We start from the raw sequence: 26,631 nt of genomic DNA, 5'->3' as shown, positions 1-26,631 counted from the left end.
ATTAGCTCGGTCCTCAGCGGGTACCTCTTATCCCCTAAGAGCCAAATGGCCATCCTGGGGTTGGTCCACGAAGAGACCGGGGATGTCCGGCAGTCGTCCACCCCCTGGAAAGTGTGCACACACATGCTGGATCTTCATGTGGTGGTCGCACATTAGCTGGACATTCAGGGAGCGGAACCCCTTCTTGTTGAGGAAGGGCACTCCCAGATGGCCCAGTGAGCGCAAGGCGACGTACGTGCCAACTACTATCCCCTGCACCTGGGTCATCGCAGCAAAGGGGAAGAAATCTGCTGCCTGGGCATCCTGTTGAGCCTGGTCCATGCGGCACGGTAGCACAGTGGTTAGCACTGTTGCTACACAGTGACAGGGTCCCAGGTTCGATTCCTGGCTTGGGTCACTGTCTGGGCAGAGTCTGCACGTTCTCTCTGTGTCTGTGTGGGTTTCCTCCGGGTGCTTCGGTTTCCTCCCACAAGTACCAAAAGATGTGCCGTTAGGTAATTTGGACAATCTGAATTCTCCCTCTGTGTAGCCGAACAGGCGTCGGAATGTGGCGACTCGGGGCTTTTCACAGTAACTTCATTGCAGTGTTAATGTAAGCCTACATGTGACAATAAAGATTATTTTTAAAATCTATATATGTAGCTTGCTGCCTAGGCACACAGGGCATCTGTGATCTGTCAGATGCACTTGTGGGCTGCAGCTTGTGAGGTGCCATACTAGTCCCCGTTCGAACCCTGAAGCCGGGTCCAAGATATCATCCATTCCGTGTAATATCTGTAAGGAATTGGAGAGGGTAAGAAACAGATAACCAGTGCTGCCTTCCTCCCCGGGACCCTCCATTCCCCCATTGCTTCCCCACCGACCAACCCACCCTGCCCACACATCCCCAGTCACAGTCACTGCTCACCGGACAAGATTGGCAACATGTTGACTCAATACAAGAAAGTGATTACTCAATTCTGTCAGAATGGAATAAATTTAATTTGGATGAGGGGATGCCAAATTCACCTGGAGTGGGTTAAAATGTATTTCTAATTTTTATTTTTTCAATGTTTGTACATCTGTCAAATCAAAATACAACTGCTAAAACCCATTTATTTTGATACCCATGATCAGCGTAAGAGTCCTTCCTGTTTATTTCCTTTATTTCTATCACTTTTAATTTATTATTTTTGGCCTGTGGACCCATAATCGGAATGTGCTTTAAGCAGAAGAGCACTTTGCGTTCCCAGATTTTGTATTTTGGAGAGAAGAAACTAGACTCGTCGGCGCCAAAAGAATCTTAGGAACCAGTTTTGGAGGAATTCGGTTCGATTGGCTGACTGGCAATCAGTGGGTTGGCCAGGGACTGTGTTCAGCCTGACAACAGTTGGTGATTGGTTCCTGCCAGGTGGTTGTTATGGAGCGAACCTGCCAGAAACCTCTCAGGTTCAGGAAGGAAGAGGGGCTATAGGCGGAATTCTCCGCTCCCGGGAAAAGTCGGGAATGCCTCGTGAACTCGGCCGAGTTTCACGATGGCCTCGGAGGCCGCTCCTCTCACCATATTCACCCCCACCCGGGGGGCTAGGAGCAGCGCTCCGTTATTATCGGCGGACGGGCCTTGACGTTTGCATCAAGGCGGTGCGCCGAGAATGACGCGACGGCGGCGCCAATGTGACGTCAGCCGCGCATGCGCAGGTTGGCCGGCTCCAACCCGCGCATGCGCGGCTGACGTCACGACGGCTGAAGGCTCAAATCCGCGCATGCGCGGTGGCCGTCTTCCCCTCCGCTGCCCCGCAAGACGTGGCAGCTTGATCTTGCGGGGCGGCGGAGGGGAAAGAGTGCGATCCGTTGAGACGCCGGTCCGACGATCGGTGGGCACCGATCGCGGGCCAGTCCTCTCCCGAGCACGGCCGTGGTGCTCACTCCCCTCTCCGCCCCCCACAAGCCACAAACGGGCCTTTGGCACCCATGTTCACGATGGCAGCGACCAGGTGTGGTTGCCGCCGTCGTGAAACGGTCGCGACCGGCAGGCCGCTCGGCCCATCCTGGTCGGAGAATCGCCGGTCACCGTGAAAGATGGCGAGCGGCGATTCTTCCGAGCGGGGTGTGGGAGAATTGCGGGGGGCGCCAGGGGGGCGTGAAATGAGTCGCCCGGCCCTCCCGCGATTCTCCCACCCGGCGTGGGGAGCGGAGAATCGCGCCCTATGTTTCTTCCCTCTCTCTGTGTCTCTGTGAGTCTGCAGTGAACATCTTTACAAACTGAAGGAAAAGGATGTAACCAACTGAAGACCTAACCCTGAGAAAGAAACCAATTCAAAAATATCCATCTGAATCAAAGATCTTTACCCTTTTATTTTATTATATTTTCTTTATCTCTCAACCGCCGTTTTCCCTCTGTGTTGTTTGTCTATGTGTCCATTTTTTGCCTATTTAATTATAATTACTGTTTATAATAAAAGGTTACTTGTGTTTAAATTTACAAATCTGGCAACTTTAGTCAATCTGACTCAACCAAAACCACAGTATTAATATAAAATCTAAATCAGCTTTGACAAAGGGTCATTTGGACTCGAAATATTAGCTCTTTTCTCTTCCCACAGATGCTGCCAGACCCGCTGAGATTTTCTAGCATTTTCTCTTTGGAATATAAAATCTAATTTCACCTGCGTTGTGACTCTGGGTCGAGTGGGGCTGGAATTGGTCGTGCACTGGGCCAAGGTGTCAAAACATCAGTTGCTAAAAAGCAGGCTGCTTGATTGACACCCTAAACACCACCTTAATCATTCACTCCCTCTACCGCTGGGCCGGGTGTTCCCGTAAGTTTGTTGTCTTTGGAAACCCATGCAGACACAGGGAGCATGTACAAACTCCACACAGTCACCCAAGGCCGAAATTGAACCCGAGTCCCTGGTGCTGTGAGGCAGCATTGCTAACCATTGTGCCAACATGCCGCTCAGATATGTTTAATAAATCGATCAAACTGGCCCAGATTAAGCCTGTATCGAACTTTTTCAAAGTTATTCAAATCAGCCAATTAAACTAATATTTAGGTTTAGTGCTAATATATGTTAAGACTCCTAATTGAAATGTTGCAACATGTTCAAACAATAGCGCACTGAAAGTATGTTTTCAATGAAATACTGACATTGAGTCTCAGCAAAGGTTTAATATTCATTTTCTTTCCTAGGCCACGGGCTATGTGATTGTGGGGAATGCCTCTGCAACCAAGGATGGACTGGTGAATATTGTAATTGCACCACAAACACAGACGTCTGTATTTCTGAAAATGGAGCCCTATGCAGTGGACGTGGAGAGTGCATCTGTGGCAAATGTGTCTGCGTGCACTCTGGGGCCTCTGGGGATAAATGTGAAAATTGCCCAACTTGTTATGACCCCTGCATTTCGAAAAGGTAATCTCCATAGTTTGATAAGAAAGGAATATATAGCGAATAGGCAACTGGTCTAATTCCATAACCAAAAATTCACAAAGCAAAAAACCTGGAATTTAGGATTTTCGAAGTGAATAAAAGTCGATGGTGTGTTTTGTGAAGTGTAGTCATAGAATCATAGAATTCCTACAGTGCAGAAGGAGACCATTCGGCCCATCGAGTCTGCACCGACCCTGTGAAAGAGCACCCTGCATAGGCCACCTCTCCCGCCCTATCTTCATAACCCCACCAAACCTGCACATCTTTGGACTCTAAGGGGCAATATTTTAGCATGTCCAATCCACCTATCCTGCATATTTTTGGACTGTGGGAGAAAACCAGAGCGCCTGGAGGAAACCCATGCAGACACAGTGCGAAAGTGCAAACTCCACACATACAGTCACCCAAGGCCGGAATGCTGTGCCTGGTGCTATGAAACAGCAGTGCTCACCACTGTGCCATAGTCATTGTTGCACTAAAGAGCAAATAGCAGCTAATTTTATACAGCACTGCCCCACAAACAGCAATGAAATAAATGATAAATATTGGCAGAATTCTCCGACCCCCCCGCAGGGTCGGAGAATCACCCAGGGGCCAGTGAAAATCCCACCCCGCCCTGGCTGAATTCTCCGCCACCCGGGAATTGGCGGGGGCGGGAATAGCTGGCCCCCGCGGCGATTCTCCAGCCCGCGATGGGCCGAAGTCCCGCCGTTGAGAGGCCAATCCCGCCGACGTGGTTTCAACCACCTCTGGTGGCGGCGAGATTGGCGGCGCGAGCGGGCCCCCGGGGTCCTGAGGGGGACGCGGGGCGATCGGACCCCGATGGGTGCCCCCACGGTGGCCTGGCCCGCGATCGGGGCCCACCGATCAGCGGGCGGGCCAGTGCCGTGGGGGCACTCTTTTCCTTCCGCCACCGCCACGGCCTCCACCATCGCGGAGGAGGAAGAGAACCCCCGGGTGACGTCACCACCGGCGCATGCGCGAACCGGCGAAGGCCTTTCGGCCAGCCCCGACGCCAGGCGACGGGCGCCAAAGGCAATTGGCGCCGAATTTGTCGCCAGTCGGCGCGGGCCTAGCCTCTAAAGGTGCTTTGGGGAGGCCCGAGGCCGGAGTGGTTAGCCACTCCGCTACGCCAGGACCCCCTGCCCTGCCGGGTAGGGGAGAATCCCGGCCCTGTTTAGTGACGTTGGCTAAGAGAGAAATATTAGTCGGGACATGGGGAGAAAGGTGCCATGGGACCTTTTAAGTTGACCTGAAAGGGTAGATAGAGACTTGGTTTAACATTTCATCCAAAAGAAGGTACATCCCAAAGTACTACACTGAAGTGTAAGGCTTTGTTACCCTGCTGAAGGATCTGGAACGGGATTCCCATCGATAACTTTCTGACTCAGAGGTAAGAATGTGAGCACTGAGTCAAGCTGACATGGTGGGATTGACTTGTTGCTTTAAATTCCAATGGCACATTTCAATTTTACTTGGAACAGTGTAATATAGTCAGCCATTAAACATCAGAAGCTACATATAACTTGAGCTTGATTAAGGCCAAGGATGGGCAAACTTTGGCCCTGCCTGAGCTACTTCAGGCCTGTGGAAACTTTTCATCCAGCTCTTGTGTGGCATCACAAAGACTAAAGGTTTAGGTTTGATGTGTTAACTGTGTTGGTCCCCATCATGCATGTGCAGTGCCGGCGACCAACTTTCGCACATGCGCATCGGGGTCTTCGGCCTCGTCGTCCACCCGGTCGTGGCGCGCATGCGTAGGGACCCGGGAAAATCACGCGAAACGGCCACTATCCTCGATGCTCAGGCCTTGCATTTTTGCGATGGCCTGCACCCTTTCTGCCTCATGGGAGACTAGTTTTGCATTTTCTGCCGCCCTCATGTGGGAGTAACGATTCCTGGCATGCTAATGGACAATGCACATTTTGATGGCGACGGAGAGGGTCAACTGTTTGATTTTGAGGAGCTGCTCCCGCAGGGAGTCGTACTGGACCCCGAAAACGATCTGATCCCGGATCATGGAATCAGCCGTCGAGACATAATTACATGACTGCGCTAGGATGCGGAGATGGGTCAAGAAGGACTGAAAAGGTTCATCCTTAGCCTGAAGCCTCTGTTGGAAGATGTACCGTTCAAAGCTCTCATTCACCTCAATGTCGCAGTGGTTGTCTAATTTCAGCAGAACCGTCTTGAACTTTGTCTTGTCTTCGCCATCGGCAAACGTGAGCGAGTTATAGATGTGGATGGCGTGGTCCCCCACAGTCGACAGGGGCAGCGCGTTCTTTCGGGCATCCGATCCTGCCTCAAGGTCGGAGGCCTCTATATACAGGAGGAACTACTGTTCGAAGACTTTCCAGTTAGCGCCGAGGTTGCCGGAGATCCGGAGTTGCGGAGGAGGTTGGATCTTTTCCATGCCGCCGGATGGCTGCGTGCTGGTCGCTGCAGATTCACTCGAGGTAGGTTCGTTAGTGTTAATAGCTCTCTGGTACCATGGTGTGTTATCTCTGTTGGTCTAACATCGACTGCAACTGGATGCAGTAAAACGAGAAACAGGCTTCCGACACAGGAGATGATCCAATACTGTTTTATTGAACCTGTTGATTGCTGTACATAATCAGCTGTGGGTCTATTAACCTAACTGATAACCTCCTACTGGCTTGACCAGACTAGCTCTCTATCACATGGTGATGATGTTCATTGGCCTGTGCACTGTGAAGCATTTATATTATAAAATTTAACACAATTGACAAGCCTCCCCCCCCCCCCGGGCTTGTTGGCCATCTAGTGGGGTCCTCAGGGTGGCGCAGGGGATCCGGCCCGGGGTTGGGGGGGGGGGGGGGGTGGCCTGGCCCGTGATCCAGGCCCACCAATCTGCGGGGGGGCCTGTGCCGTGGGGGCACTCTTTCCCTCCGCGTCGACCTCTGTAAGGCTCCGCCATGGTCGGTGTGGAGAAGAAACCCCTTGCACCTGCGCGGAAACACGCCGACTGATCTGCTCATGCGCCAGAACACGCTGGCAGTCCTGCGCATGCGCCAACTTTGCCTGATCCAAGGACCATTAATTAGGTGATGATGGGATTTCTGACCCTCACTTAGGCATCCCACCTCAGGCAGCTGCTGGCTAATCTGATTGGCTGGCTGCTCTCTAATCCCAAAAGTGCCAGAAACTGCAATAGACAGGACTGGGACTACAAACAGTCCCCAGACTCCAAAACCTGAGAGTCCAGGACAAGTAAATGTCATAGAGAGGAGGGAGCTCGCGGCGGAGGTAGGATCAGTGCAGATGACACAAAGATAGGCCGGGTGGTTAACAGTGAGGCTGAGAGTCTTGGGTTGCAGGAAGATATAGACGGGATGGTCAAATTGGCAGAAAAGTGGCAGATGGAATTAAATCCTGAAATGTGTGAGGTATTACACTTTGGAAGGAGCAATTTGACAAGGAAATATTCAATGAATGGCACCACACTGGGAAGTCCTGAGGAACAAAGAGACCTTGGCGTATTTTTTAATAGATTTCTGAAGGCAGAAGGGCGTGTTGAAAAAGACACATGATGCACTTGCCTTTTATCAATCATGGTATAGATTACAAAAACAAGGAAGTCATGTTGGAGTTATATAGAACATTTGTGAGGCCACAGCTGGTTCTGGTCACCACATTGTAGGAAGGATGTGATTGCATTGGAGGAGGTGCAGAGGCATTTCACCAGGATGTTGCCTAGGATGGAACATTTTAGTTATAAAGAGAGATTGAATAGTCTTGTGTTGTTTTCACTGGAGCAGAGAAGACTGAGGGGCGACCTGATCGAGGTGCGCAAGATTATAAGGGGCATGGACAGGGTGGATAGGGAACAGCTGTTCCACTTAGTTGAAGGGCCGGTTACACGGTGACACAGTTCAAGGTGAGGGGTGGGAGGTTCAGGAAGAATTTGAGGAAAGACCTTTTTACCCAGAGGGTGATGATGGTCTGGAATGCACTGCCTGGGAGGGTAGTAGAGGCGGGTTGCCTCACATCCTTTAAAAAGTACCTGGATGAGTACTTGGCCCATATTAACATTCGAGGCTGTGGACTAAGTGCTGGCAAATGGGATTAGGATTGGCATATCAGGTGCCTTTCAGGTGGCAGTGCAGAACTGATGGGCTGAAGGGCCTTTTCTGCACTGTATTTTTCTGTGATTCTGGGATGGGGGAGCTCAAGTGGGGGAGGGGAATTCAACTTGGGGGATGGGCAGAGGGAGTGTCGAGAGGCTGGGAGTAAGGAGAAGCCCAGAGGAGGCAGACCAGTTGGGCCCGGAAGACATCCGATTTTGAAAGGATGCAGTTTATGGAGACGTAACCTGCCTTCCTTCCCACAGACCTGAGCAGCGTCTCCAGGGCATACCCCTCTCCCAATGACTGAACTCCTCCCACCAGCCTGAAAATTGAGGCTGGGGGGAAATGGCTCTTAAATGGTTATAAAACAGTCACTTTAGACGGACTGGAACTACCAGTTGTGGGGGAAGACAAAAGGGGGGAGTTGGAAGCACCAATAGACCTGGAAGAAATCATGGAGACCATCAGCTCCATGCAGGCGGGGAAGGCACCTGGACCCGATGGGTTCCCGGCGGACTTCTACAAAACATTTGCACCAGTCCTGGCCCCACACCTAAGGGTCATGTTCGCGGATCACTGCAAGGGGCGCCCTGCCCCCCACGCTAGCACACGCCACATTTTCACTGATACCCAAAAAAGATAAAGACCCGATGGAATGTGGATCATACAGACCCATTTCACTGCTGAATGTGGATGTGAAAATACTCACAAAGATCCTGGCCGAAAGGCTGGAGTGCTGCGTACCGGAGGTGGTCGCAGAGGACCAAACAGGCTTGTCAAGGGTAGGCAGCTCACAGCGAACATCAATGAAGGAACCATCAATTCACTAGACACGTGCTTTAAGATATGAACAGTGGTTTTAATCTACTTACAACAGAGCCAGCCTGTTCCGCGTTGAACTCTCGATGAACTGAACGACTGGCTCTGAGCATTGGTATTTATACAGCAGTCCAGGGGGAGGAGTTGTGGGCGGAGCCAAGGGTGGAGCCCTGTACAAACTCCTAAGCATTCCCAGCGCTACTCCCCCTAGTGGTCGGACAACGCGACTGCGCTTACAAATGCATGGTCTCATGTATATACAATACAGTGTGAATTACGGAGTTACATTCACCACAATCAGGCAGCTGCTGAATGTAATAATGACCCCCCCCCCCTCCCCCGGGAGAGAACACCAGAGGTGATCGTCTCCCTGCATGCAGAAAAGGCCTTTGACAGAGTCGAATGGAATTACCTCCTCGAGGTACTGGAACGGTGTGGGCTAGGAGCGGGGTTCACCGCCTGGGTGAGGCTCCTCTACAACGCTCCCAACGCGAGTGTCCGAACTAACACCACCAGCTCTGAATACTTCCAGCTGCAGAGAGGAACAAGACAGGGCTGCCCCCTGTCCCCACTTTTGTTGGCATTAGCGATCGAACCCCTGGCGATAGCCCTGCGGGACACGAAAAGCTGGAAGGGAATCCGGAGAAGAGACAGAGAGCACAGTGTCTCACTCTATGCAGATGACCTGCTCTTCTATGTCTCGAAGCCACAGGAGGGACTGAAGGCAATACCGCAGATCCTGAAAGTGTTTGGAACCTTCTCGGGCTACAAATTTAACCTGTGCATGAGTGAGGCATTGCCAGTGAACCCAAATAGAAGAGGGGCAAAGCTGGAGGTGCTCCCGTTTAAAACGGCCCAGAACAGATTCCGTTACCTGGAGATGCAGATAGCCAGGCATTGGGCACTGATGCTGAGAATTCCCAAACCAACACTGCAAAGGAGGAAAATCAAAGGGAGCTTGGCTTTACCGAACCTACAATATCACCACTGGGCAGCAGTGGCAGAAAGAGTCAGGGGATGGGTACAAGAACCCGACACAGATTAGGTACAAATGGAGGCGGCCTCCAGTAAAGGAACAACCCTCTGGGCCCTGCCCACAGCAGCACTCCCATCCCCCTCAACAAGGTACACAACAAGCCCAGTGGTAGCGGCCATGCTGAGAACGTGGACCCAGCTGAGACAGCACTTCGGACTAACTAAAATGTCCCTCTTGGCTGCTGCAATCACAAATTCCCCCCAGCCATGCTAGACACCTTCTAGATGAGGAATTGGAAACTAGCAAAAGGACAGGAAATGAGACACCTCCAAACAAAGCACTTCCTCCGCAAAGAGACAGTAGGGTACCCCGGGGCCCCATAAACCACACTACTAGAGGACCTGATAGGCACAAGCAGCAAGGAGGGTGGACACTGTGGGAGAATATACTGTCAGCTACTGGACAGAGCCCGAACACCACTGGATGAGACCAGACAAAAATGGGAGGATGAACTGGGGACAGAGGTAGGATGGGGACTCTGGAGCGAACCACTGAAAAGGGCTAACTCCACCTCCTCCTGCGCAAGGCTCAGCCTAATGCAGCTCAAAGTGGTGCACAGAGCGTACCTGACCAGAACCCGAATGAGCAGGTTCTTTCCGGAGGTGGAAGATAAATGTGAGCGGTGCCAGAGGGGCTCAGCCAACCACACCCACATGTTCTGGGCTTGTCCCAAACTTGCTGGGTTCTGGACAGCCTTCTCCGAGGCAGTGTCCAAGGTTGGGGTGAGGGTGAAGCCATGCCCGATAGTGGCAATCTTCGCGGTATCGGAGCAGTCAGAGTTACATATGGGGAAGGGGGCTAACACCCTTGCTTTCGCTTCCCTAATCGCCCGCTCTGCCACCGATGGGTTGACTTCCCGACGCGTGTCCTCTCAATTTTCGTGGACCTCGCATGACGGCTGCGGACTGTGTCCAGCGCCAGCACAGTCGGTGAGGGGGAGCCATTTCGCTGGCTAGTGGGGCTTCGGCGGAGGCTGGGGGGACTGGTGGAGGGTGGTCCTGGGGTGGCGACGGGGGTTACAGGGCAGCACGATCTGGCAGCCTGCGCCTTGTTGTGCGGCGCGGCCACCGCGGGTCACCGCCATGCGCATGCGTGGCCACGGACCCGGCCATTCTGGATCTGTATCTGCAGATAAAGCCTTTAAATTACGCAGCTGCTGGCCCCCCCACCGTGAGGGGTCGCCGCCGACTTTTTGATCGTAAGACCAAACGCTTCCTCTGGACATAGCCGCAAAATCGGAGAATCTAGCCCGTAATATTTTGAGCTTCAAATTTCCACACGAACAGAAATTCAGTTCTCACCAAAATGAAAAGTAATGATGCTTTAAAGAAATACTTGTCCAACTTTTTGAATTTGGCTGACCTTTAATACTTTCATATAACAACTCGTAAGGCTGCTGTAGCTAGAGATATTTGACACACCTCTGTCCCTAACACTGGAATGTCATTTATCCCTGTTATCGTTCAGCAACCTCTCTTTTTAAAATAGCCCTTGGCACATTTTTGTCTCCAAGATAATTTATGATAGAATTACATGTCTCGAACGAGGTTCTGTAGCTGTTTTGAAAACATTCCCTGTCGTGTAATATGATACGAGATGCTTTTTTTAAAAAGAACTAGGAATATCTAAAGCTTTCTTATCTGCAAGGGATATGCCAGGAGTGCTTTTTGACTCCTCTGAGAAAAATACCCTTCTGAATAATGCTCGTCAAGTATCAACTATAGAAATGTCAATCTCCAAAGACATTTTGGATAGCTGCATATAGTGCAGAAATTGTGTTGGTTTCTAGATCTTAAGAACCATATAAATTTCATTCTTTACTGATGGAGACAAAGGCCTGGCAGTTATTGATCTTGCATGATGGTATTTACAGGAGCTGTGTTGAATGTTTCCTGTCGAATGTGGATGGATCAGTAGAAGAATGCCAAGAAAAATGCCTGTTAGTTGATTCGACGGTCAATCAAACATCAGGTAACAAATATTACTTTCATGTAAAAATAATAAAACCAAAACAAGCTCAGAATTATTTTTACTTGAATCTAATTCAGTTTTGATGCGGTGATTGTTTTGATCTTTACAGATCTGTGGATTTAAGATAGTCTGAGAACATTCAAAGTGTGTAGAATTATCACGATTCAGACAGAGAGGGTCAGCTTTTCGTTCGAGCGTACTAATATTTGTCTAATATTTGTAACATGGCTTTTCATGGAAATGAGATATAAATTAACATTTGATTCAAACTTCCGGTGATCATAAAGAAATATACACCTTAATCTGATACCTTTAGAACAACACCTGTTTTTAGCTGATCTGTGCCAAGGAAGTGGTAGAGACATTAAAAAGCCCTCAACCAAAGTTCACATTTATGATCAGTGATCCCTTCTGAAAGTACGCAGCCCAGGAAATCCAATTCTCAAATAAATGAAAAATGGTCCTTTGCATTCGCTACCAGATAGATGGTGACACCCACAAAACTATGTCCCAGCATAAGTTACTGACCTCAGGAGAAAGGTTGGGGAGAAAAACATGGAAATTGGGGAAAATGAACTTATTTCCTGCGATTCTCCCAATGCTGGTTTAGCACTGGGGCTGGTTTAGCACAGGGCTAAATCGCTGGCTTTTAATGCAGACCAAGCAGCACGGGTTCAATTCCTGTACCAGCCTCCCCGAACAGGCGCCGGAATGTGGCGACTAGGGCCTTTTCACAGTAACTTGATTTGAAGCCTAATTGTGACAATAAGTGATTTTCATTTCATTTTTCATGCTGCAAGTTGAGTAATTTCCCTACTTTACGAAAGGAGTATATTAAAGAGAAACATTTTGGTGTTCCTCTTCCTTTCAAATAAATGCCTTTAAGAAGGGAATTTAGCTTTAAAATCCTGAATCTATATATTCCTGAATTTAAAGTCTTTAATCTAAATAGAGTATGGTAAATACAATAGAGTATGGTAAATACAATGGTATGAGGTACAAGTTGGCTCTGGTGGATTCGGGAATGTTACTTAAAGGGATGACTATGGATACACAATGGCAAATATTCAAAGGGCGCATGGGTGAATTGCAACAATTGTTCATTCCTGTCTGGTGCAAAAACAAAATGGTGGCCAAACCATGGCTTACAAGGGAAATTAAAGATAGTATTAGATTCAAGGAAGAAGCATACAAATTGGCCAGTAAAAGCAGCAGGCCTGAGGATTGGGAACAGTTTCGAATTCAGAAAAGGAGGATAAAGGGATTGATTAAAAAAGGGGAAATTAGAGTATGAGTGGAAGTTTGCAGGGAACATCAAAATCTGACTGTAGAAACTTTTATAGATATGTGAAGAGTAAAAGATTGGTGAAGACAATTGTAGGTGCCATACGGTCAGAAACAGGGGAATTTATAATGGGGAAGAAAGAAATGACAGCCAACTAAATACATAATTTAGTTATGTCTTCACAAAAGAGGACACAAATAACGTACCAAAACTGTTGGGGAACACAGGGTTTAGCGAGATGGAGAAACTGAAATAAATCAGTATTGGAAGGGAAATATGTTGGGGAAATTGGTGGGATTGAAGACCAATAAATCTCGAGGGCCTGATAATCTACATCCCAGGCTACATAAGGAAGTGGCCCTAATGTAAAGTCTCGGGCAAGCGACCAGTTGGAAGTGACGACTGCAGAAAATTTTGGTTTCATTCTCCTTACTTTGCTCTCCTCCTACTCTCCGAAGGTTCTCCTGCACCCGGCCCATTCTCGGGCCTTGGTATTTATATCCCAGCAGTCCTAGGAAAAAGGGGGCAGCCCCGCCACCTCATCTGGGTGAATCGTATTTAGGTCAGGCCACAGGGACTGTGATGTAGCAAGTTCCTGAGCCTCCTGTAAGGTTATAACACCCCTCTAGTCCCCCTCTCTCCCTCCCCACCCACCCCCCCTCGTCCCCACCCCTCCCCAAGTCAGATACGTCATCCATTTTGATGGCTGTCTTCATCAAGGGCTGATTATCTGGCAGTCATTGCTCCAGGCACAGAGGGGTGTAACAGGCCAGGGAACATCGCTTCCTGGTCAAACATCTGGGTGGTTCCGCAGCCTTATTTTTTGCCGATCACCCCCAGATCTGCATCGAGTTCCATGGGCAAAAATTCCATGCCCAACTCCTGGTCGGACTGGTCGACCTCCTGCATTTCAGAGTCACAAAGCCCAGCTGCCTCGCTGGGTACCACCAGCAACTGCTCCACAGAGAGGGGCATCATTGGGCTCGGGATCCGTGATCTGTCTTCGGACACATGTTCCACTTGGTTCCGGAGATGGTCCACGTGTCGATTTGAGTCCTTTCCTTGTACCAGCTCCTTATACGGAACCGGCCCAGACCATTTTATGATCATTCCCAGAATTCATAATGCCTGTCAGTAAAATTCCGGACATAAACAGAGTCGCCAGTAGTGAATTTCCTCACTGGCCTAGCTCGCTTTGCTCTAGTCTGTTCCTGTTGTCACGGTTCTCTCCCCGATGGCCGGCAAAACGAGACTCAATTACTCATCAAAAGCTCCACGGGCGTCACCCCAGTGGTATCGTGCGGCATGGTCCTATAGTAGAATAGGAAATGGTGAGCCTGGGGTCTGCTTTCTCATCCCAAGTTTGAATGTTTGTATGGCATGTTCTGCCTACCTATTTGAGGACGGATGATAAGTCGCAGTGCGGACATGATGGACCCATTTTGCGACAAAAATACGGAACCTCTAAACTAGTAAACACGGTGCCATTGTCCTGCACCAGTACCTCCGGGAGTCCGCGAACACTAAAAGTCTGCCTGAGCCACTCGGTGGTGGCACGAGCTGTCGCCGTTATCATCAGCTGTACATCTTTCCATTTAGAATGTGCGTCTACTATGAGTCGGTACATTGTCCCCTGGAAAGGCCCTGCAAAATCCACATGGAGGCGGCACCATGGCCAACCCGACCAATCCCACCCTGTCGCCAGTGGAATGTCTCAGGCAAGCGGCCACTCAAAGTGATGACTGTAAAAAATGTTAGTTTTATTTTCCTTACGATACATTCCTCCTACTCCCCAAAGGGTCTCCCATGACTGGTCCACATCCGAGTCTCGGTATTTATATCCCAGTAGTTGTAGGAAAAAGGGGGTAGCCCCGTCCTCTCATCTGGGTAAATCGTATTCCGGTGAGGCCACAGGTATTCTGAAGTTGCAGATCCCTTGGCCTCCTATAAAGTTAGAGCACCTAGAAATAGTGGATGTACTGGCGGTCATCTTCCAAGATTCTATTCATTCTACAACAGTTCCTCCAGATTGGAGAGTAGCTAATATAACACCACTATTTAAAAAGGAAGGTGGAGAGAATAAGGGAATTGCAAATTGGTCAGACTGACATCAGTAGTAGGGAAAATGCTAGAGTCCATTCTTAAAGATTTAATAGCAAAATACTTGGAAAACAATGGCAGGGCAGGACGGGACAGAGTCAGCACAGATTTATGAAAGGTAAATTATGCTTGACAAATAAATCTACTGGAATTCTTCAAGGATGTAATGAGAAGAGTTTATGAAGAGGAGCCAGTGGATGTGATTTATTTGGACTATCAGAAGGCTTTTGACAATGTCCTACATAAGAGATTAGTGTATAAAATCAAAGCGCAGAGGATTGGGGGTAAAGTATTGAGATGGATAGAAAACTGGTTGGCAGTGACTGGTGGTGTACGGCAGGAATCAGTCCTCAGACCCCAGCAATTCACAATATATATTAATGATTTAGATGAGAAAAGTAAATAGAATATTTCCAAATTTGCAGATGACACAAAGCTGGGTGGCAGGGTGAGCTGTGAGGAGGATGCAGAGATGCTTCAGTGTGATTTCGACAAATTGATTGAGTGGGCAAGTGCATGGCAGATGCAGTATAATGTGGATAAATGTGTTATCCAGTTTGATAGCAAAAATAGGATGGCAGATTATTATCTGAATAGTTATAGATTGACAGAAGGAAATGTGCAACAACACCTGGGTGTCCTCGTACACCAGATGCTGATGCAGGTGCAGCAGGCGGTGAGGAAGGCAAATGGGATGTTGACATCCACAGCTAGAGGATTTAAGTACAGGAGGATGTATGACTTGCTACAATTGTACAGGGCCTTGGTGAGACGGCCATGCCAACTGGCAACCAGATATTCCCACCGAGGTGAACGAACCTTTACATGGTCCCCGTACCGTCCATAGCGATCTTGCAGCAGACGTGGACAAGGAATCCAACCCCACATCTGGATTATTGTGTGCAGTTTTGATCTCCTTATCTGAGGAGGGCAGTTCTTTCTATGAAAGGAGCGCAGCAAAGGTTCACCAGATTGATTTCTGGGATTGTGTGACTGATGAATGGGGGGCGATTGAGTTGGTTAGGATAATAGTCACTTGAGTTTAGAATGAGGGGCGACCTCAAAAGAAACCGATAAAATTCTCACACAGCTAAACAGGGTAGATGCAGGAAAGATGTCCCCAATGGCAAAAGGGGAGGCAGTGGGACAATGGTATTGTCACTAGACTAGTAATCCAGAGACCCAGGATAATGTTCTGAAGACGTCGGTTTGAATCACACCCAGGGAAGATAGTGGAATTTGAATTCTATAGAAATCCGGAACTAAAGGTCTAATGATGACCCCAAAACCATTGTCAATTGTTGTAAAAACCCATCTGGTTCTCTAATGTCCTTCAGATAAGAAAATCTGCCATCCTTACCTGGTTCGACCTATATGTGACTCCAGAACCACCGGCAATGTGGTTGACTCTTAAATACCCTCCGGGATGGGCAACAAATTCTGGCCCAACCTTCCCATGAACAAATTTTTTTAAAGTTCCCCACCAGGGATCACAGTCTAAAAATACAGGATAGACCATTTAGGACTGAGATGGGGAGAAATTTCCTCACCCAGAGAGCGGGTCAAAAATGAAAATCAGTCGTAACGACCACGCCGGGGGATGTATAGGAACGTCGCATACCCAGGTGGTGCAGGACGTGGTCGAGGCCCTGGCAAGCGGACAATGTCAACCTGGCTGTGCCAACATGACAGTGCAAGGGTGGCAGTACCTGGGACGTGCACGCTGGGGTTCCCCTTATGTATGTGGGGGAGGCGCAATGCTCGTGAGGGGGGGATTAGTATCTGCATTGGTTTGGGGAGGGGAACTGGTGCCTGTGAAAGGGGAGGCGATGCCCTGATCCCAGAGGTGGGATTTACCCCGAATCTGGGTGGAAGGGGTCGAGGAGTTGTGAGTCTAACAGGGAGGTGGGGGGCCACACAGATGCATGTGAGGGGGTGGGAGTGCCCCAATCTTTGTGTAGTGGGGAGGGGGGAATGCCATGCTCTTAGTGTTGTGGTAGGGAGATGCCCCAATCTTAGCATTGTAGGGGGGTACCCTGATACTTGGGCGGGGGTGGGGGGGGGGGGGGGAGGGGGAGGGGGGGGGGTGGTTCCCGATGTCGGAATTTAACCCTGAGATCAGAACACCTTTTAAAAATTGTGTACCGATCTCCGAATCCCAGCTTTGCCAGCATGTTTAGGCCGAGGCCTGAAGGGAGATCTGTGATCTTTGCCAGTATGCTGAAATTGCACAGGGTGCCATTTAATCAAGTGAGAAAAGGCATCTGTGAAGTTGACATGGTCCACACTGCCTTTTCTTGCCTGATCCAGCATTCGACAATTTTGGGAAAAGTCCGTCCAGTTTATTTTGCTGAATTTGTTTGGGCATTGGAAAAATTTCCTGTCATACCTCAAATACTGCAAGAGGGTATTTTATGTGCACAAAAGAACAGACAAGGTCCTGGTTTAACCTCCCATCAAATAGATAACTCCCAAGTACAGCTCTCCCTCAGAACCTCTCTGAACTGACAAGCCCCTGGAACTGGACTTGACCCTTCTACATCAGAGCTCAGAGTGCTATCACTGAACCAAAAGTGAGATGGGGAGCCCCTTAACTTTTAATGATATTGTCCCCATTGAATCCCCCATCAACATTCTGGGAGAGGCCACTATCGACCAGAAACTTAATTGGACCATATAAATATAGTGGCTAGAAGAGCAGGTCAGGCGCTGAGCATTCTGTGCCAAATTACTCACTTCCTGACTACCAGAACCTTTCCACCCTCTCCAAGTCAGATGTGTAATGGAGTGCTGGCCAAGGCAAGAAGTATTAATATGCATTTGTTAGAATATTAGCAGTTCAGAAGCTTAGTTGCTAACTGTCTTTTCCCTCTTGCACATGTTTCTCATAGTGATTGCAATAAACCTTTCAAATTTGGGAAAAAAAATACTTTTTCCAGAAGTCGTGTATGATACAAAATGAGGCTAATTTCATAAAGGTGCACTCCGACAGGTCATCTCAAACACATGCATAATGGGGAATCACTGCCCATGAATTTCTATATATTAAAAATGAGTAAACTTGGTACAGCTATGTGAAAAGGTTCTAAGGTAATGTAGTACTGTAAGGGTTAAATACTGAATTCAGTTATTTTGAATCATGAAGAATAAGGATCTCAAATAAATTAAAATAAAAGTCAGTATAGATTTGTTATTGTAGTCCCTCAAAATTTCAGTACAATGAAATGGTGGTCACACAATTTAAAAACAAACATGATTTCTGAATTGTAATGCTTCACTTGTCTTATAGTTGGAAGTTCTCAGGTAAATACATTTCAAATGTTTTAGCTTTCTTCACTTTAGAAGTACCTGGCCTTTTGAAGAGCTTTTAGTATAATTTTGATTGCATGAACATATATTAAATATAATAGAATCTAGACATAATAGTTGTTGGAACTAACAATGAACAAAGTATAATCTACATTGTATCATGGGTATTGTGGACCATTAAATATAAAAGCAAGTATATTATGAATGGTAAAAGAATGTGCGCAGCCGATTAAATGAACTTCTTGGGAAATAAAGTTGACAGATGCATTTGTTGGCCAATGCTTATGGACCACCCATGGAGCTACTAAAGTCAGACATAGCCCTTTCTGGCAAAACATTTATGTGGAAACTGAGATTTCAAAAGTGCTGTAATGTGGAATTATTTTATCATTCCTTAAAAAGACAAATACAATCATTCAAGACGATGGTCAGTGTATAGCAGTTGTGACTTAACAGATTCTTTAAAAATTTAAAAATTTGAATGTATATATTCCCAAACTATTTTTATAGAATTTGAAGAAAACCAATCTGTCTACTGTTCTTTGAAAAGTGGCAATGATTGCACAATGTCATTCCATATTGTCAAAGATGAACATGGAAGATCCCATCTTTTTGATTTAAAACAAACAGGTGAGCTTAGGCAATACATTAATTTATATTGAAGTCTTGTATCTAGCCTTATCTATGTATTGTTCTCTGTCTTGCTCTAACCAGATGGCTTTGATGTGCAGTGTTGATCAGAGAACAAATCTTGTAAAGTAACTAAACTATTTATTTAACACTACAATTGGATTCAACACTTATCGCTAAGAACTAACAGTTGATTAAACACACATAAACTATACTCATCTAATATCCAACTCACTAACAGATTAACTACTCTCTTGCTCCCTCACTATCTTTGATACTCCTAGCCAGCTCCTGCTCCTTCCACCTACTCCAACCTTATGTCCCACAAGGCTCAGCGTCATCCCTGAGATACTTCTAGGATGAGCTCCCTCTAGTGGCTGCCTCTACACATTCCATTAACTCTTACATTGCCTTCATGTATGATAATACCACAATCTAGTCACATTTCTGGATGTTGCACATGTGCAAAGCAAAAATGAGCAACTTGCTAAAATAAGGAAAAACTGTTAACTTGCGAATTAAACACCTAAATTAAATGTGAACCATTCAAAAACAGTTCAATTGCATTGATAGGTACAAATGAAAAATTATTATGCTGACAAATCAAATGAGTCATTTTCCAAAAAAGCTACTGATCCAAAAATGGCAAATGAGAGGAGGTGACAAGTTAAATTGATGCAGAATTTGAAGACGTTAGTCTGAGCCACCAGCTAAGGAATTTAAGGCCATTCAGTCCCTTGAGTCTGTTCCACCAATCAATGAAATCACAGCTGATCTGCATTTTGCCAGCCTTTCATCCATATCCCTTGATGACGTTGCCTAACAAAACTATCAATCTCAGTCTTTGAAAATTAAATTAACCAACATCCAGAGGCTTTTTGGGGGACTGTGTTCCAGATTTTCACTATCGTTTCTGTGGAAAGAATGCTTCCTGGTTTCTCTTATAAATGGCTGAACCACACTTTTAAGATTGTGTCCTCTTGTCATGGATTCTTCCACCAGAACAAATAGCTCAGGAGGGTAAAACGCTGTGCTGTTGGCTTTTGCCGCTGAATGGGCAGCACGGTAGCATAGTGGTTAGCACGATTGCTTTACAGCTCCAGGGTCCCAGGCTCGATTTCTGGCTTGGGTCACTGCTGTGTGGAGTCTGCACCTTCTCCCCGTGTGTGCATGGGTTTCCTCCGGGTGCTCCAGTTTCCTCCCACAGTTCAATGGTTAGGTGGAGTGGCCATTCTAAATTGCCCTTAGTGTCCAAAAAGGTTAGGTTGGGTTACGGGGATAAAGGGGATAGGGTGGAGGTGTGGGGCTAAGTGGGATGCTCTTTCCAAGGGCCGGTGCAGACTCGATGGGCTGAATGGCCTCCTTCTGCACTGTAAATTCTATGAATGTTTAAACTCTTTGAAGAAGAAAACAGGAGGCAGGTCCCACAGTGTCATGCTGGCAGCAGCAACTTGGGCTCCTAATAGATCCCCTACACTCATCCCACCCCAAATCTCCCCAACATAAGCCCACCTCCCCAGCACTGTCACCTGGCATTCCCCAGGCAGTGCTGAGGGACAATCAAGAGGGGAATTCCCACCAGTGTAAATGCCACTTTGGAAATCCCGCTCCTCCACCATTCCTGCTCAGCATAAATGGCGGTGAAAAATTGCCCCAAAGCACTTCCAACTAATTTTGTGTCCTCTCTGCTTAATTTAATCCTTTAAATATTGGTCACAATTCTGGTAATTGGCATAATTCTGGTAAATCTGTGCTGCAACTCTTCCAAGACATATGAACTTACGTATGAACATGTTGTTTCGGAACAGACTCAGCCCTCAAGCCTGCTCCATCAGTGCAGGAAGAGATTGGGGTGCCATTTAAAAATGCCGCCTTGATCCCTCGACCCTCCACGTGACCCATGGACCCCCCCCCTCCCCCCAACGCCCCGTCTCACCTGTTGGGGGGGGTGGTCTTGAGTGCCCCCCCTCCCCGCAGACCACCACATACCAATAGGGCACCCCAGGCCTAATCCCCAGCGTGGGCAAAAACGACAGCCTCGCACCGTGGCACTTCCAGCATGGGCAAAATGCCAGGCTGGCGGTGCTCGGGTGGCACCAGAGTTGCCAGGGTGCCAGCCTGGCCAGAGGCCGACCACCCGGTTGTCTGTGAGACCCCCTCCCTCCCCCACAAGTACCATTCCTCCTATTTGTGGAGACCAGTGATAAACGGTGCCCGGCTAAGGCCTCTTCGGTGAGGCCGTTCTGTCCAGCGGCAACATAGCTAAGTGATTTTTTAAGCTCTTTTAGCTGTGCAAATCTGGGTCCCTCCCACAAGGATCCAGGTCGCAACATTTGTGAGATTACGTTAGATCTCGCAAGGCATAACAACCGTTGTGAATCCCAGGGGAAGCCTCTCCCGAGATCCACCAGCCATATCCAATACTGATTCCGGCGGGACGCAGCCAGAAAATCATGTCATCACCTCCATATCCATCCTGTCAATATACTTCAGGATCTCAAAGGTTTCGATCAAGTCGCCTTTTACTCTTCGCAATTCCTGTGGATACAAGCCTAACCTGTCCAACCTGTCCTCATAAGTGACCTGCCCATTCCTGGTATTAGTCTACTAAAGCTTCTCTGAACTGCTTCTAACACATTTACATCTTTCTTTAAATAAGGACACCAGTGCTGTCTACAGTACTCCAGATGTGGTCTCACAAATCATCTGTACAACTGAACAATAACCTGCCTACTTTTGGAATCAATTCCCCTCACAATAAATGATAGTATTCTATTAGATTTCCTAATTAATTGCTGCATCTGTATACTCGCCTTTTGTGCTTCACGCACTCAGACACCAGATCCCACTGAATCTCAGATCTCTGAGATTCAAATAAGGCGTCTTCCATTTAAGATGGAGATGAGAAGGTCTTTTTCTCTCAGAGGGTCGTGAATCTTATAAATTCCGTTACCCGGAGAGAGGTGGAAGTAGCATCAAATAATATATTTAAGGCAGAGATAGATAGATTCTTGACTAACAAGGGAGTTAAAGGTTATCAGGGGTAGGCGGAGTGTGGCATTGAAGCCACAATCAGATCAGCCAAGATCTTATGGACTAGCGGAGCAGGTTTGAGGGGCCGAATGGCCTAATCTTGCTCCTGATTTGTATGTTCACAGATTTGGATGTCAGACAATCGGTTTGAAAACACAAGTGGCGGAGAGATATCGCTAGATATTATCAGTGTACATAAGGAAGCTGACCCAGTGTTTTGGATGATCTCACTCAGAGACAGTTTGTAAATGAGGACGAGGAGAGAGCCAAAACTAGATCCTGTGCAGGGGCGTTAAGAGAAATAATTTATCTGAATATAACTGGCTAGGTAAGAGTGAAATAAAGCATTGGTGGACATGAGGGGACAGTGTGCAGGCGTAACTTGGCATTGGGGGCATGAGGAGACCTTTTGAACTTGCCCTTTGCTCCCTCATGCACTCTATCGTTTACAACTCCTTTCAGGGGGCATGAATCACAACTCTTTATAAAACTGGTAAGTCTCTAAGAAAATTGTGGAGGAGCAGGAAGCACCTATCTCCACAATGAAGCTGACCAGATCCAGAATTCCATATGTAGGATTCTGACAGGAAGAAGCCTGCGCTCTTTCAAAGCACTCCTGAAAATCAATTCTGGGTTTGGGAATCCCGGAATCAGGACCTATCATAGATAAAATCATAGAATTTACAGTGCAGAAGGAGGCCATTCGGCCAATCGAGTCTGCATCGGCCCTTACAAAGAGCACCCTACTGAAGCCCACGTATCTACCTTATCCCTGTAACCCAGTAACCCCCACTTAACATTTTTTGGACACTAAGGGAAATTTTGCATGGCCAACCCACCTAACCCGCACATCTGGAGGAAACTGGAGCACCCGGAGGAAACAGATGCAGACATGGGGACAATAGGCTACCATTAATAATGCAGACATTGTAATGCATTCAGTGTTATATTTCACCTTGATCTTCCATTCTCTAACATAATTCTTGTGTCAATTACCACTTGTCATCATAAAAATAACATTCCTGCATCTGAGCAAATGTCACACATTGAAATATTGTATTCTTTGTACAGAATGCCCCTTGCCTCCAAATGTATTTATGATTGTTCTGGGAATTTCTTTGGCAATCCTCGTCGTTGGTTTGGTTATCCTCAGTATTTGGAAGATGTTTATATCCATTCATGACCACAAAGAAGTGGCCAAATTTGAAGCTGAACGGGCAAAAGCTAAGTGGCAAACGGTATGTATTTAAAATTAAATTATTTATACTGTTAGTGTCCATCGCAGATTTAATAAAATGCAAATATTTAAGAGGCTACTAAATTAAGAAAGATGTAATGCATATTTTGTAATTTTAATAAGCTGGATAGATAAAGCTTCAGTGGGCAAATTGGAAAATATACTTCAAAGGGTGCGCTCCTTCAGCACTGCTGCGCTGGAAAAGCAGCTCATCATGGCATATGGTGGCCATTGAAAGCCGGGAGACCCTGCTCCCGGGATCCATCCAGCCCGCAACACCTTATGAGCCTCAACATAATATCGCGGGACATTGCAAGCTGAATCCCACCAACAATGGGCGGGATCACCTTTGGCAAATCTGCGTATTAGAGCAAGGCAAATTCCTGAGGTAACAGAGGCTTTGGGGGTTCAATCGCTTCGTCACGGGGATCTTGGGTGAGCGCAGTTTTTTATTGGTCGCCACAAACAGGGACCAGACGGAATGGCACTTGTGGGGGTCTCCAAAGGGATCGGATGCCCCCAGCTCCATGCCCTTTGGGCAGGATGGTGCCCTGGCACTGCTGGTGTCACCTGGATACCCTGTCAGTGCCACCAGGGTACTTTGGCAGTGCCAGCCTGGCACCTTGGCTGTGCCACCTTGGTGCCAACCTGGCACTGCCAAGGTGCCCAGAGGCACTGCCAGTGTGGCATTTTGGTGCAGCCAAGGTGCAAATCTGGCATTTTTTGCTCACGCGTGATCGGGCTGGTGTTGCCTGGTATGGGTATTGGGCGATATGGGGTGTTGGAGCCAGGGGACCCTCCCATATTATGTTCGGGCTTTGGGGGAGGTCAGGGATTCTTTTGGGAGCTTCGGAGATCAGGACGCGATTTCACAATGGCGTGTCGATCTCTTGCTACAATGTTCAAAATGGAGCTATGTGTGGCTTCAGCCGCACATTCCTCGTTCAAGCCCCTTATTCAATGCAAGTTGCGTTGAACATGCTTGCTTGGGGACGATCATGCCCTAAGTGTTATTCAGAGAAGCATATTGGTAAATTCTCGATTAACTTTATGATAATTGCCATTACTGATGAGGTTTAGCAGCATTTGGAATGACGAAAAGGAAATGGGAGATAGTAAGTGTAGTATAAACTTACCGTGACAATAGAGATAATTCATATAATTCATTATGCTTCATTATGTGTGCATAACTGCATACATTTCCAGTTACTTAATAATGTATTATTGTATTTTCAGGGTACAAATCCACTTTACAGGGGATCAATTTCCACATTTAAAAATGTGACCTACAAAAATTATGGGAAAAAAGAAGTTACTGCTATTGGGAATTGATGATTAATTTATTGGAAAATTGTAAGTTTCACAAACAGGCCTGATGCACTTTATATTCTTTTTTGTCTTGACCAGTTCCATTGATATGCATATTTTAGAATTTTGCCTCCCTGGTATATGTAGACATTGCAACACCATGTGTATATTTTGAATACTTTATGTATATATTAGAATGTTTGTGATGTTTCAATAATAACTTGTATAGTGTCTTTAACATATAGCAAAATCTCAAGGCACTTTGGCAGAGCATTATCAAACAAACGTTGACACCTAGCCAGATGAGGAGATATCAGGACAAGTGACCAAGTGGGAGATTTTAAGGAATGTCTTAAAAGAGAAGTGAGAGGTGGAGGACGAAGAGATTGGGGAGAATTTCAGAATTTAGCGTTAGTGTTAATCCTGGCTGCCAATGATGGAATGATTGGACTTCCAGTTGCGGCTATGCGGAGCTAAGCCACACATTCAGCAGCTCCTGCTATTTAGGGACTTTTGGGCCGTTTCGAGGGCCCCAAACGGAGCTGTTTCTACGCATCCCGGTGGGGGAAGGTGCCTGGAAGAACTTGCCCCACACTATATGGTGCTCACCTGGAGTGGGAAGAAGAAAAAGGCTGCAGTAACTCCCCCAAAAAAACGGGGGAAGAAAAACAAAATGGCGGCCGGCACTCCTGCTATTTAGGGACTTTTGGGCCGTTTTGAGGGCCCCAAACGGCGCTGTTTCTACACATCCTAGTGGGGGAAGGTGCCTGGAAGAACTTGCCCCACATTATCTGGTGAAAAAGGCTGCAGTAACGCCCCCAAAAAAACGGGTGAAAAAAAAACAAAATGGCGGCCGGCGCTCCCGCTATTTAAGGGCTTTTGGGCCGTTTTGAGGGCCCCAAACAGTGCTGTTGCTACATATCCCGGTGGGGGAAGGTGCCTGGAAGAACTTGCCCCACACTATATGGTGAAAAAGGCTGCAGAAACGCCCCCAATGATGGAATGATTGAAACAGGTGATGGTGAATTGAAAAGTCCAGAGATCGCAGAGCAGTATAGGGCTGGAGAAGATTACAGATATTCAAGCAGTAGCTTTAAAATTTTATACTATTATTAAAAATATAAATTTAAAAAATGCTATTTCAATTTGAAGGACGGTTTCTGAGAAATTTACCCTAGTAATGTGGTTGTTAATTTTTAAATAACTGCAAACCTCTACCCGCCCCCTCCAATTCAAACGGCTATTGTCGTTGTTTTTCTGTGGAAAGATCAATTCTGTATTTTTTCAATGAATACTGTAATATGTATATTTTATATGTATAAAGATACAAGATTGGAAATTGCTGTCTGAATTATTATTGTACAAACACTTAATATTTTCATTTAAAAAATATTTGGTCTACTATTTTAATGGAAATGTAGGGCGTGATTTAATGCCCATGTTGCACCCGAAAAGCAGCTTGCTGTGATGCAGCATGGCCGATAAAAGCTGGGAGACCCCGCTCCTGGGATCTACCCGGCTTGCAATACCTTGCGAGATCTAACGCGATCTTGTGAGACGTAACAATGTGAATCCTGCCCATTGTGGGTGGGATCGCTTTTTAACAAATCTGCATATTGTGCAGATTTCTGAATTACCTGGTGTGGGATCTATCCACTTTGCCTTGGAGACCTCGGGTGAGTGCTGTTCAATACTGGTCTCCAGAACCGGGTACCAGATGAAATGGCACTTGTAGAGATCTCCCAGGGGATTGGAGGCCCTCAGGTAAATGCCCTTTGGGCAGGTTGGCATCCTGGCAGTGCCACCTGGGTACCAGGCTGGCATTGCCAAAATGCCAAGCTGGCATTTTTTCAGTGGGTGTGTTTGGGCTGGGGGTGCCCTGTGTATGTTGAGGGGGTGTGGTGGTGTGATTGGGGCTTCGGGGGGTTGAGGGTTGCTGTGGAGGCCTTAGATATCGGGATGCTATTTAAAAATGGTGCCCTGATCCCGTACAACACTAAAGAGTTCTGGTGATTGCAGCTCACGGTATACAAGATGGGGCTATGTGCGGCCTTTCCATTGAAGCCCCTTGTCAAACACGAATCGTGTTTTATCGCCTTGTGTTTCTCGGCTCTGCAAATGCGTCGAAATGTGCTTACTATGGGACTTTGTTCCCATTTAGTTAAATTGCGCCTGTAATCTCTTGGTAAGAATTGGTAAAAATAAAGATGAAATAAATGAAATTGGGATAAAATAACAGAATTTAAAAAGGGAACTGAAAAGGGCAACTGAAGGAGGTTCAGACAGTTGCCCTTTTCAGTTAGTATGTGAATTGGCATACCAGTGAGAAAAGCAAATGTTTACCTATGTGACTAGGGGAAACAATGGCGTAAATAAGAGGTAATTTCAAAGGGCCGATCTAAGGG

The 26,631-nt window shown here is 47.1% G+C and overlaps 1 protein-coding gene across 4 annotated transcripts in view; it reads left to right on the top strand.

Moving 5' to 3' along the window:
• The window catches only part of itgb6 (integrin, beta 6), a 98,542-nt gene extending 73,820 nt beyond the window's left edge, over positions 1–24,722 (top strand). For 3 of the 4 annotated variants that reach the window (XM_038789645.1, XM_038789648.1, XM_038789644.1), the window contains 5 exons: positions 3,170–3,392; positions 11,227–11,324; positions 18,529–18,648; positions 22,753–22,919; positions 24,155–24,722. In XM_038789645.1, coding sequence (XP_038645573.1) covers positions 3,170–3,392; positions 11,227–11,324; positions 18,529–18,648; positions 22,753–22,919; positions 24,155–24,250 — 704 coding nt within the window. In that variant the 3' untranslated portion in view covers positions 24,251–24,722. The remainder of the gene's footprint in view (positions 1–3,169; positions 3,393–11,226; positions 11,325–18,528; positions 18,649–22,752; positions 22,920–24,154) is intronic. The other variant, XM_038789646.1, reaches the window with a different exon arrangement.
• Positions 24,723–26,631: the final 1,909 nt, after the last annotated feature.

The sequence above is a fragment of the Scyliorhinus canicula genome, chromosome 2 (assembly GCF_902713615.1).
Source record: "Scyliorhinus canicula chromosome 2, sScyCan1.1, whole genome shotgun sequence".
Classification (NCBI taxonomy): domain Eukaryota; kingdom Metazoa; phylum Chordata; class Chondrichthyes; order Carcharhiniformes; family Scyliorhinidae; genus Scyliorhinus; species Scyliorhinus canicula.
Note: the sequence above shows the minus strand (reverse complement) of the source record. Positions and strands in the feature narration are given on the sequence as shown.